The 14,048-nt window shown below is 38.0% G+C and overlaps 1 protein-coding gene across 1 annotated transcript in view; it reads right to left on the bottom strand.

Moving 5' to 3' along the window:
* Positions 1–3,438: 3,438 nt before the first annotated feature.
* CASK (calcium/calmodulin dependent serine protein kinase) overlaps positions 3,439–14,048 on the bottom strand; it is a 440,529-nt gene continuing 429,919 nt past the window's right edge. The window contains 1 exon segment of the mRNA XM_043998513.1: positions 3,439–11,935. Within this exon segment, the coding sequence (XP_043854448.1) occupies positions 11,759–11,935 (177 nt within the window). The 3' untranslated portion in view covers positions 3,439–11,758.

Here is a 14,048-nt window from a genome sequence, read left to right as displayed (position 1 = left end):
AAAATAACACCTACATGCCACAGACAAGGGAATTTTCTGGCATGAAAAATAAATGTATTTATAAAGAGTAATATGAACAAATAGCCCTCATTACGCTCCCATGTGTTATGGTTTAGGTTGGGACTTAATTCTTCTAAGTTTGAACTGTAGCTTGCCTTGAGAAAGAGAAAAAACTACCCCAAAGTTGAGAGGTAAAGATTTTCTAATTGCTTGGAAAAAGCAATGCTGATAGGCTGAAAAGTTTGAGAATTCTCTGAGGTGAAACGGGGCCCGGTAGGAGGGGCCACCATCACTTACCTTGTGGTTTAGCCTATGGGTCTTGAGCATTTTAAGTTACGATATTCTCCATGTGCATTCTTGCTCTTCATGCACATTTCCAAGGAAGCGTTGTGTTCCTTCTCAGATGGCTGAATAGAATGAGACTATCTGAGCAGCACTTGTCATTGAGAGGTGATGTTGATAGAGTGGTTAGAGTGCTGAATTTGGCGGAAAGTGGGGTGGGGTTCAAATGACCCTGCCACTTCCTATCTGCATATCCATGGGTAAGTTATTGATTCCACCCCTCTGGGCTTCTCTTTCCTCCTCTGTAAAATGAAAGATCCATTCCTGCTCTAAATTCAAAATGACAACGAGCCATTTGGGTATTCTTAGTGGTATAAAATAGTATGGAACCCCATCCCACGGGAGTTAATTGACCCAGTTTTTGGTCTTGTCCTGGGGCAGAGGTGCCCAGATTGGAAGGTGAGTCAATCCTCAACTCAGCCCTTGATCTGGTCCCAGACCAAACTTCATCATATTCAGCCATTCCCTGGGACACCTGACCTGGCCAGTAAGGGAGCCTTTCCAACCTTTCCTGCCCTAGTGCACCCTTCACCACTCCCTGCTTTCTACTTCTTGCTTAGAGTCAAATTGATGCTACCATAGCCGTGGGGAATAGTGAGACAGTCTCCTGCCCTTTGACTCTAATCTCAGTCCCTGGAATTCCCCAGAACAAACTTGTCTTTTCTGGCTGCCACTCCCTGATGCTCCACTGAATATCCCTGGGAGAAGAAAAACTCTGTGAAGGATGGGGACAGTGTCATCTCTGTATTGACATCCCTAGCATCTAGTACAGGGACTGGCACAAAATAGACCCTTAATAAACACTTTATTGAGTGGTCTAGCACCCTGGGGATAGTGTGCGTCTACACAAATAGGTAATAAATAACTATCCTTTACATGGAGCTTTAAGGTTGGCAACAAACATCTCTCACCTTGGGAGCTAGGTGCTATTATTATTGCCATTTCACAGGTGAGGAAACTGAGGCAGAATGTTAAGTGACTTGCCCAGAATGGTCACATAGTCAGTATCTGAAGGGGATTTGAATCCAGGTCTTCTTCACTCTAGTTACTGGCAAGGTTGAAAACAGGAGGTAGAAGTGCCAAGGTAGTGTCTCAGAATACTGGGAATTAACCATTAAATCTGGAAATATCTTTATGAAACATATATGCCTAATGGCCAGCAGTATTACATATCTGTGCTGACAATAACGGGAATTCATTTTGGGGTCCCATACTGGAATCAAACCAGTTAATGTTCCAATTACCCAGGACCTTAGTGTCACCCTCCTTTTCTAGTCCTGACTCTCGCATCACCAGATCTATACGTGTACTTGCTATACATCAGATACTGCCTGGAGCAGAAATTCAGTGTACATTATACTATGTTAATAAGAGTTCTAATATTCTGGTATGAGAATTTGCTCTTCCAGGATTCATGGCACTGTGCTTGGAATTATCCAATCAAATCACTAAAATGGGACAAAATGAGAAAAAATACAGATAGAAACGTTCATATGGATATTTTAGCCCAACTACTAATGTTTAGCATATGTCCTTAATACCACAAGGTATAGAAAATAAATCGGGGCAGTGATTATATTTGCTATTTAAATATATAAACAAACTAATTCTGGTAGAACCAAAGTAACACACAAATATTTTGGGAATTTCCTCTATAGCCTGGAAGATTAAATTAGAAAAAAAAATAAGCCAAACCCTTTCTGGCTGAATTTTGGCTATAATTTGTATACCAGTTCCATATGTATATATACATATTTGTATATTTTTCACTGCTCTTAATATTAATTCCTAAAATTTTGAGAGCTAAAATAATTCAAGGAACAAAAATGATCTTCCTTGAACATGATTCTCCAGGACTCTAATGAGGCAAAGGGGTTAGGCTTGAGTGTGGTACAATGGAGATTCTTGGGTTCAAATCCTGCTCCTATGCTTACTGTGTGACCAAGTTCAAGTCATTTAATCTGTCTGGAATACAATTTCCTTAACTGTGAAATGGATTAAAAATATTCATTCTATTATCTGATAGATGTAATTCACAGATTATTATGATGATCAAGTGGGATAAAATATGTAAAACTTTTGGTAAACTTTAAAATGTCTATTATTAGTACTCCCTGTCTTCATCGAGTAAAACACATTGGTAAAATTTGGGCCTGTTGTGTATAAATTTTAAAAATGGAAATGCATTAGGATCATAGCTTGGTTATTTGGGTGAGTCACTGTAAAGTGAAGATGACGCTGGTAAAGCAAATAATCTCGAATTTATTTATTTCACTGGAGTGAGTCACAGTAGTACTGTCAATGGGTTATTCCTGGTGATCTCTGTGAAGTTTTATATATAGAAATATGAGTTTATTAAAATCCAGATGATCTCACTGTGATAAGCTCCTTAAGAGCAGGAATTATTTCACTTTTTGACTCTGTATTCCCAGGGTTTAGTAGGTCCTGGCATTTAGCAGGTACCTAATAAATGTTTATTGATCAGTGGATGGAATGAGAATAAATACATGTGCAGATTAAGAAACTAGAACGTCTTTCTCAGAGTTTAGGCTGAGGACTGAATCAAAATGCACTCATAAATATACAAAAGGCAACAGGACTTTGGTAAGTAAAGAACAACAATTCTGGATGCTGGGTTTTTTTAGAAGTCCTTGAAGCCTTCTATTAAAAACATCTGAAATGAAAGTGAAGCTGTATTTTTGATTCCACAGTCCTTACATTGCTAATGTCAATTTTTCTTCCTATTTTTATGTGATGTTGTAATTGTAGTAGAGAACGTGGAGCTATTTTAAATTTGTATCAAATTGACAAGTGACTGAAATAGAACAGCTCTAAAAGATGGAAATCTTGTAACTGCAATGAGGCAAGACAGACACCTACACAGGTGTTACTAGTGAAGTCTGATGAAATCCTCTTTTGGGAGCTGCGGAGATAACTTCTCCTTTGTTCCCAGGCACTTTGATAGCATTTTCTGCCACATTTTCATACCTGTCTGTACGTGCTAAAGTTAGAACAGAGTAGGCCTTGTTAAAATCCATCAGGCCATTTCTTCTAATCCTTCTGAGGATTTTGCCTGTGATGTGAACAGACAATTGGTTTTTTGTGTTTTATATAGTTTATTCATACTTTTTTTGTTCTCTCCAACTTTGAAATGACAAAAGCCCATTTCTAGGGTTTCCCATAACACAGCATCCTACAGGTATGTATATTCTACAAATAATACTATGGAGTTTCTCCTCTTCCCCTCTCCACACAATAGATCATTTTATAGGGTTTCATTAACTCATTTACTTCTCACATCCTTTACATCAGCTTTTTGTTTACTCTGACAATAGGTCAAAAAAATTGGGAAGGGGAGGGTTGGTATGCTGCTAAGGCATGTAAATAGACACACATATAGAAAAAAAGCAGGACATTTACAAAGAATCTGGACCTTTTAAATTCCTTCATTGCCCAGGTGCTGAAGGACATCTCCTGCACAAATGCTATTACATACTAAGGCATTGCTGTACCCTGTAAATACTTACAATTGGATACGGTGAAATTTACAATAACCATTAACATCTCGCTCTTTTATCACTGAGACAATACTTCAAAACCTTTTATAAAAAGGCAATAATACATAGAGAAAAAAGAACACGGTAAAATTTTATGAAAAACAACCCTAGAATTGGGTTTGCAATTGCCACACGCCTGAATCGCAATTAAACAAACATGATGCTGTGTTCTTAGCACACAGGAATTGTGCTACCATAACACGTCACCCTGCCCACTGCACACAGCGGTTCCCCCTGGTACAGATGACATTTTGGGAGACTCTTGAGATTGTAAATAAATCCCCCCAAATGCCTTCTTTTAAAAAAAGGTGGGGTCCCTGTGGAGGAGCTTCTATTTCTACTCCCAAGCATGACTCCTTTAACACAGATTGCATTTCCTGGTCCTACATCTGGACTATTTTCTAAGACCCAGTGAAATCACTGGCCACTTGTGCAAACCAGAGATAATTGTGATAACTTACACAAAACTAACAAAGCCCCAAGATTAAGAGGGGACAAAGGTGAGATATACGTGTGTCTATAGAAACACACCCACAGTGAGGGAGGTGCACTTGGGGTCAGAAACAGAGCCTCCTACATGGTGACTGATGACCTTCTCTTGTCTTTTGCTCAGTCCATTCACACAGGTGCAAGATAGTGATGAGGTGTGAGATGAGTGGTGATGGAAGAGCTTTAGGTGGTAAAAAACAAGACTTTTCTTCCCACTCAAAGAGATCATATGTACATACAATGATAGAAAGGACTGCCTAGGAGAACGGGTTAGGAATTTTGTGAACTTTCTTAACAATTCTAAGGACACACGTGTTTAACTTTTGAAATAGAAGTACATGGCAGCAACAACAAAGAATGAACGAATTATTCACTATGCTCCTGGCATTGTGCATGTGGTGACTGATCCCTCTTACATATTTTCTAGCTATGTGTATCGCTGAAACTTTTCTGACTTGCTTTCCATATTCAAGAAGTTCTGGCTGACTTAAAGAAACTGATCTATGTCTTCAAGGGGAAAAGCTATAGGATTTAAAAGCCACCAAGTTTTAGGTCAGAAGCAAAATTCAATCTACTGAGTAGGCCTCTTAATATGAGATTCTTGTCTATTGACCAATGAGGAGACATAAGGCTGGAAGGATTGAATTTTATCGATCTCAATGTTCTTGCTAGAAACAAAACCAGAAGAAAAAAGGAAGTTGCAGCCATATGGCAGGATGGTTCACAAATACTCCTTGGAGTCCTGCAAAGCAGTTGGAGTGGGTATTACTCTGTGTCCAAAAGCTATAAGAAGCATTATTTCATGGAATGTTGGTCATCACATATTGCAGTACTAATGGTAATTACAAAAAGACCACCATAAAAATGATTGCAGCTGATGCAGTGACATGGGTTGCTGTGGATGAAGTGGGAGAGGAATTTTATGAGGAACACAATAAGATCCCTCAAATCAAACAATATACTCTCAGATACTTCGTGCTGTTAATGTAAAGATAGGAAAAGATAAGGTTGAGGAGAAATATATGGGAAAATATGGTTCAGGAAAAAGAAATGAGAGAGGCCAATGGCTTGTGGATTACACAGAAGCGTTATGCCTCTATATCACAAATATTTTCTTTAAAAAAAAAAAAAGAACTGGTAGGCACTGGACATGGTGAGCACCAAATAACCCTATAAAGAATGAAACATTGATTTTTAACTGACAAGAAAATAATTGTTATTGATTGGGAGTTATCCCTGAGTCATTAGCAACAAATGAATAGTCAGACCATTAGAATTTGTAGAAAGTGAGAATGAATGAATGAGAGAGAGAGAGACCACCTATAAAACCCAATGAAGAATGATGGGAGATTATGAGCAGTACTGTCTCATAAAGTAGAGGGAAGTAGAAGATAAAACCAGTTTAAAGAAAACATGGCAAGATATAAAATTAAGCAAAGTCATCCCAAGGGCATTCAAAGACGAAAATGGAAAAGTCTTACAAAAACGATTTTAACAAACTTTTCTAATTTTGGGATAGTGGACCACCCTACCACACCTAGCTTCTAATATCATAGTCTGAGCAGTTGTTATAGAGGAAGTAGAAATGACAGTAAAGAGAATAAATATGGGAAAAGCAGTCAAATTGGACCAAGTATATATAGATCAAATTTATGCTGCAGGTGATAAAATTGTGGGAGCAACAATGGACTAAATGTACATGGTATCTAAAGGATGAGAAAGACCAAGTGTGAAAAAATCTCAGACCTTACTCATGTTGAAAAAATGGTGACCAAGAGAACATCAAGCTCTACGTATCTATAAGCTACTCTCCCATCTATACAAAATTTTAAACAAGACTCACAAATACACAAATTGAGGGCATCCTTAATGAGGATATAAGTAGGGAAAAAGCAGGTTTTTGCAACCTATATTCAACAACGTATCACATCATTACCACCTCACAATTAACTGAAAGAGGTAGAGAATATAAGATCCAACTGTTTTTATGTTTATCAATTATGAAAAAGTTTTAATGCAATAGAACAAAATGCTGCCTTCGAGGCTCCTTCACATTGATTCGTCTCCCAGCCATGCGTTCAAGTCACTCAAAATTCCTTGGAAGATGTAACAAAAGAAATATCCTTGTCCAGTGATCCCGTAATCATTCATATCAGGTGAAGCATAAAACAAGATGTCTAGTCACCAAGAACATTTGCCATCATGATGGAAGAGATGCAGCTCTGAGGCCAGGCCAAAGAAAGCTTCTTTGTAGATGGTGAGGCCCTCAAGGTGCTCCTGTTTGCAAATGACACAGTGTCTCAGAACACTGCATCCACTCAGTAAAATAGAGGAAGAATGTCTGTTGCCCAGATTTCAACATGCATTTGGATAGACACCCTATAGTTTGTCCAATACTGCGGATAACTGAGACATAGAGTAAAGCTCAGCAAGGAGTTGGACTCAAGTTTAGAAGGCAAAAGGATGGACTGCTTTAAGGAAATGGCAAGGCTCTTTTACTGACCCAATCCTCTCATGAAAGCAAAGGTCCATCTTTTCAATACTGAGTGTGTGTGTGTGTGTGTGTGTGGCAGCAAGACACAGATGCTGCCTCCTAAGAGCTAAAGATGAGCACCACAGGGAGGGTCATAGGGAGGCACACAGCAGCTGTGAGTAGGCTGCAAGACATAATCGAGGAATGCCAGAAGGAAACAGGACCAGAGGGTGTCATCAAAGAATCTCAGAACCTGAAGAAAAGATGAACTGGTCACATGGCAAGATCAAGGAATGGCAGGGATAAGAGCCACTGGATTCTGCTGGTGCCATCATGATTTGAGAAATGAGAAAAGCCTTTATCATGTTGGATGGACCCTTCGGGAGAGGATGGGCAAGAGACTTGGGATTGGCAGGCATGGATAGGCTGTCATTTGCATTGTGGGAGAGAACTCCTGAACTGATGAGATCCTGGATCCATGTGGGTATCCAGGGATGATTACACTCCATCCAAAGGAGATATGGGGGAAAAAAAGTTACTTCTTAAGGATTAGACAGAGAAACCTTCTACAGCTTAAAGCTTGTGGGCCATTGCACAAAAGTTAACTTTCAAAGAAAAGGATTAATTATAAGTCCAGAGAAAGAGAAAGGTGGCCAGGCACCTTTAACATCACAGGCAAGTTCTAAGACAAAATCTAACCTGTTTACTTGTCTTAGCATTGTATCCGTTCTTAAAGATGAGAGTAATAATATTTGTATTCAACTGGATAATGGGAAAAAACAGCAGCTAGAGGAAGAGGCCAGAACAAATGAGGATAAAAAGGAAAGTAAGTTGCTTATGAAATTTCAAATCATAAAGTGCTAGGTTTACTTTGGGGTCTTTGTTCCAGGAAGACATCACCTTAGGTGCTTTAAAAAAAAAAGTTTATGAAATAATTAACTTATAGGCAATTTTGGATGTTTTTGCTTCAGGTTAAGAAGTCAATCCACTGTCCTAGAATAAAGGATGACCTCAGTAGGATGAGAGCAATTTTATTTTTAGTGTCTTATTCCTTTAAATAGCAAGTTTCTTTCTTTTTTTTTTTTTTTACTTTGAGTGACAGGTTGTTTTCATGATGGGATACCCCATGTGACTAAAGTTTGGTTAAGAAATGAACTTGAAGCTTTAACAAGCAGACAACTGCAAGAGATGTCTTTATCCCAGTAGACTTTTCCCACAAGTCCTCTGACAAAATTAGAATCCTTTAAAGACAGAGAGTATATGGGCCTACAGAAGACAGAACTCCAGGTCTGCTATAGTTGAGAAAATATTTGTCACTCACAACCTCAAAGTAATGCGACCAGTCATTGAAGTCAGAATCCTAAAGACACACACTGTCTTCATTCTTTAATCCAACAAGCTCTGTGACTTCCCTAGATATTTTGCTGGTCCAATAAAATGGACTGAGACAGTATCTTTTGAATATTCACACTTCAAAAACTGTTCACCAGTCCTGGAATATATTTCCTCCTCATCAGTTCAGATGCCACCACCTCTGTGAAGCACTCCCTGATTCCCTTGGCAGAAAATGAGCTCTGTCTCTGCTTCAAATTTCCCCAGACCTCTTTGTCAGAATTTCTTCTTTGCCTTCCTCTCATTTTACCTTGTATTAAATATGTCTTTGTACTTGTCCTGCCTTGCATATAGTAAGTGTTTAATAAATGTTGGAATTAATTCCTTAAGCAATTATCTAGCAATCTAGTATCCAAGGAATTCTTTTAAAATAGCTCTTAATTGTCAAGAGGTATTTAAATTGTATTGGCAAAAGATTTCAGTGTTATTGTTGACCTGGGACACTTCAGAGCTATTCATTCAAACAAAAATTTCCCTTTTGATAATCGGAGCAGTTCCTGAATAGAAAAGACAATTTCTTTTTCTAGATGCAGAATTCAACATGACAAAAATGTCGCTCTCCTTGCGACAGGAAAGAGTTTTCTTGAATAGAGTGGCTTGAACATTTAACTGAATTTTCTGTTATTCATTCCTTGTCTTTAAAGTGAAAGATATGGTTTTCTCAATGGAATAGAAACAGTGAAGTCATACAAACATTTTCTCTCTCTAGTGGCCATGTGTGTACGGGTGGATAATGATGAAGCACAGTAGCAACAACAAAAACAAGACAGAATTCTGGAATCCAAGTATTTTAATTTTTCTAAGTAGTGGAGATGGTTTTTGAGAAAGAAAGGCATAGTAATGGAAACATACAATTATCATTCACCAGATTGAATCAGTGCAGTCTTGTGGAAGGAGTGGTCAATAAGGAATTGGTAGATCTAAGTTCTAGTCCTTGCTTCCTCTTTCACTTACTCAATACTTCAGTTTCCCCACTTGCTAACTAGACAAGAACACACTCACCCTTGTACAACACTCAGGGTAAGCTCGATGAGATGAGAGGTGAAGCATTCGCATTCTGCAGAAGAAAAGGGCTATTATGAATGCAAGCGATGACTATTCCTATTTATTAGAACAAGAATCAAGTCTTTCTGATGGTTACAAAGGGCATTACTACTTCTAAAACAGTCGCTTCACTTAATAAACCTATATGCCTACAACAACAATTTAAGATGACGTCATGTGGAAATCTGACCAGCAAAGTGGATTAATTTCTCTACTGAAAAAAGAGGGACTTTTTTGTTGTTGTTGTTGTTTTGTTTCCCATTTCATGAGTTGTTTGTTCTTTGTGCTTTGATGGGAAATGAGGTAGAGCAGGCTCATGAAAACTGAAATGAGCCCCGATTGTGGTCAGTACCATCAAGTGAATAACTCACTAGGCTTAAATTTTCTCAGGCTTAAAGTGATACTAGAATGTACCAAAATACATTTTTTTGGATTCACATATAAAGTCAGGAATAAGATCTGCATGTGGATGTGTCTCAAGTAGATGAGCAAGTTCCAGCGTGTCTGACTATTTTTTAAGGTCATGAACCTTACTTAACAATTGGCTTTAGTAAGTTTTTTAGATTATCTTGTCATAGCCATTGGTATTGTTGACAACAGGAACCACGAGAGGGAGCTGCCAATTTCTAAATTGTGCACAATTAATACATTTGGTCCTTTAAATGAAAATTTTTGACAGGAATACATATATCCTGCTAGTCCTGCCAAGGCACGGGGTAACCGAGGCTATTTTCAATACAATCAAGCACAGGCCATTTTACCTATAAAATTTGTTGCACTGAGTTTTAACAGGACAAAAATGATGTATTCTTTTCATGAACCACATAATACTGTGAAAAATTTACATCCACAAATACTAATTAAAAAAACCAACTCAACTGATGTACATATGGGGTAAAGGGTATGAGGAATAGCAAACCTCCGACCACTTGCAACTGGCAGAATGTGATGTCATGGGAGAGTGATGAGATGGTCAATGCCTCTCTACTAACATGAAATAAAAATTCACCTGTGCCAAGGGATAAAGCAAGAGGAAGCAGCCTTCACAGATGGTCCTCAAGTAAATATATGGCTGACTGCTCTCTAGGGGTCAGAAATTGTTCAAGTTGTGCTCTTGTAGTTGTTGGTTGTAGACCCCTGGAGTGCACTGCAGACTTGTATCCACTCTAGGGCCTTCTGATGGTTCAATTATCATCCAATGCATCATAAAATCTACAAGTGTTGATTTTCAAAACTGAACCAATCTGTAATGAAATGAAGGACCCAAAGGCATTTAATTGTTGAACACATAAAAGGAAGTGTATTTAAAAAAAAAATTGGTCAAACTGTAGTGTCAGTTACCATTCTTAAGGAATTTACAGGGCTGTCAAAGATGAATCTTTTTGGAATATTCAGTTTATAGCAAATGCCTAAACTGGTTTCTTCATTGCACATTATTTTCTTTTAAAATGGGTAAATTTAAAACAATTACATACATATTAAAAATCTTCATTTCTTTGCTGAATTAAAACGTTAATACTCTCAGACAACACAGATCCGAAATGATGAAACCAGCAATTCCCCCTCCCACCTTACAACAAATTAAATTGAGACAAAATTACAAACACATTTCACTACATGATTATTATTAATAAAAATCAGGTTTTTTTATAAAGTTGCCCAAAATGCAAGGGATGTGCATAGGTTTACAACTTAGTCATAACATTTTATTTTTATTCCCTTGGGTAGTTTTCCCATGAACGGAATGTACTTTTGCTGTAGATTACAGTTTTTTTCAACACAGATACACCGACAGCATGAAAGCTTGCGACTGTCCACATGCATTAAGAGTCAAGACCCAATTTCAAATCTCTAAAAGGTTGACAGAATTCTTCAAAGAGACAGTATCACATTATCTGGATGTTACATAAAAGTACCTAACAAAAATACTATTCTAAAAAAAAAGAGAAAAAAGGCCTTTAAAAATGTTTTGTAATCACTAGATTATTTCAAATAAATAAAGGAAAGCAAGATTTTCCAATCCATAAAATCAGACTCTAAAAAGAATGTAGTGTTCCACCCCCATGTCAAGGTAACAGAATTATTTTTTATTATTATTAAAATAGATTATAGAAAGCAGCATCTATTTTGTGCAGTTTTAAGGGGCCTTTGAAATAAAAAGCTATGATTTCCAAAAATATAACATTCCAAAGGATTGAATAATACATACATTTAAAGATACATTTTTATTAAAGTTTAGGAGAACTGATTAAAAAAGATACTGTCTCTTTAAGTTAATGTTTAATTTTTTTTCCTCCTCCTATCTATTTGGACATGACAATAGTTAAATTTAGGTCATACTACATCTAGGTAGTCTCTAGGGGCCAAGACCTGTTGACACAAGGCCAGTAATGAAGAGGTTTTTTCATGTATGAGGTGGTTCCCAGTTATGATAGAATTCTTCAGTTATCTGGTGAGAGGCTTAATAGACCCAGGAGACTGGAACCCACTGTGGTGCTGTACAAACGAGCTCAATGGCTTCCTCCAGATGTCTGATTGTTTCATCGATTTCATTGTTGATAATCGTTAGATCAAAGTAGTGTGCATATGTTCTCTGTAAGATATCAGATTCCTTTTGCAGGCGCTGAAGAGATTCATCCTAAACAGCGATTTGGGGAGGTGGAGATTAGAGATGGGATGGGGAGAGGGTGCATCAGGAAGCAAAGAAAAGAGAAAAGTTAGTTGCATTCTTTAGCTCTCCTGATTTTCATTTGTTCTGCCAAGGTCAGGCCTCACAACCCAGTCCCATCCGGTAAAGCCATGAATAAACACAAGCATAACCAAAGGAAACAACTTGCCACACACTGCAGCATTAGTCAACTGCTGTGTGTAACAAGAGTTGCTTGACATGCAACAGGACACTCTTCTAGTTTCTAGGAAGGCTAGAGTGGAGACAAAGAATGACACTCTTGAACAACAAAACCCAGAAGTTCTGTTGGCTGACCTACCTAGGAATGTAGGTCAAGGTCAGAGGATGTGGTTTACATAGGCAGTGGCAGTTACCCCACCCGCCCGGATATTAGACCTTAAGTACTGCCCCACAGTCCTCAACTCATTCTCTTTTTTTCAAACTGGTAAATTGAGGCATTTCTTGAACTGTGTGATCAAAGATCTCATATTCTTTTTTTCTTGGCACAGGGATATGGCTTGAACACCTAACTTGATTCTTGGCTCCCCAGACTAGACTATAATTGCAGTAAGCAAACTTCTCTTCTCAACAGCAAACTATTTCCCTCTTTATTTACAAAATGAGAAGCACTGAGGGTGGGATGGGTCGTTTCAAAAGTATGACACAGCATCTGCTGCCCTGGTGAACTACTAAAAATGAGTTCATGAGCAAACCTGCCAATCACAGGTAGTCTGAAGAGATAAGCTGTCGATATCAATGGGCACTAAACTACTATTCGTGACATTTCCCCAAACCAATGTCACATTCAGCTCTTTGGCAGACACCTGTAGCTAACAGTGAGCCAAGAGCAAATGAAAATTTAAAGAGGACATGTACATGTAACTTTACTTATAACATAGCCCATCTTATTTTGCTGTTTCAAGACTGGGACCTCTCAAGGGAAAATAGGAAACTGAATCCCTTTACAGTAAGAGAAAAAGAGAGGACAAATTTGATAAAATGTGATTGTTGTATATATATATATATTTATTTTCCTAAGTTCATGTGTGTGTGTGTGTGTGTGTGTGTGTGTGTGTGTGTAAGTATATGAAAAAAAGGAGTTAAAAAAAAAAAAAGGAAAGGTTGTGTATCCTTGAAGGACCAAATGTCATAAGCACAAAGGGGGTCGGTCTATGTTAGGTGTCCATTCTGTTAAACACACAGGTCAAAATACCACAGGTAAAGTCTGGGCTGTATGGATGTTCACCTCTGGAACAATGATCAGCAGAAACTTATTAACAAGGATGAAATTAGCTAATTCCATTGTAATACCACAAGGGAGAAGAGGGTCCAAGCAGCTGAGTACTTCCATTAAGTACTCTGAAGATAAAAATGTTGTCCCTTTTCTCAGAACCATCTGCTTCTCTGAAATGAGTTTTAGAAGCACTCTTTGAACATCAGGTATTAACTATTCTACAGATAAGGCCTGGGTTCACAATTACCTTTTCATTATGGGTGTGTCTAGACACACCTGCTTATCCTTAAAAAGCATAGTCTTTTCACTGTGGCTTCACAGTAGGGAAGGACAATTTGTCTTTGCTCAGAAGATAATGGGTTACTAGGAAACAGTCTTTACAAAGTCTCCCTGGGGTTTGGTATCAGCAAATTCAAATTGGTTAGAAATAAAAAGCGCACACCATAAGACTTACAACCACAGTCTGTTTCCCTGAAATATGGTTCCACACTCTGCTGGCAGAGGATTTCTAGGTAATTTTTGGTAAAAGGAATAGTCTTTGTTTTCTCAAAACCTTCTTGCCTATAAAGGCTGTCATGTGCAGAGTCAGGGGAGACAGAATTTGAAGTATTAATTCTCTTCCAATTTTGATTTGTAAAGTGATGAAATGTTTCATGCTGAACTAAAGATCTCCCTTGGGGTTTGACTGGTGATGTTATGCTTGTCTCTCCCTTTCTTCACAAAACATAGCCCTTACATGTACTTAACTCAGTATAGGAGGGGGCCTTAAGTCAGTGAAAACAGAATGCCTTTATTCTAACAGCAAAAGCAGCACTGAGTGGGAACAGAACGTCTACATTCTAAATCTAT

Source organism: Dromiciops gliroides, chromosome 3 (genome assembly GCF_019393635.1).
Source record: "Dromiciops gliroides isolate mDroGli1 chromosome 3, mDroGli1.pri, whole genome shotgun sequence".
In the NCBI taxonomy this organism is placed as follows: domain Eukaryota; kingdom Metazoa; phylum Chordata; class Mammalia; order Microbiotheria; family Microbiotheriidae; genus Dromiciops; species Dromiciops gliroides.
The sequence above is the reverse complement of the archived record's forward strand: the minus strand, read 5'-3'. Positions and strand labels throughout refer to the sequence as shown.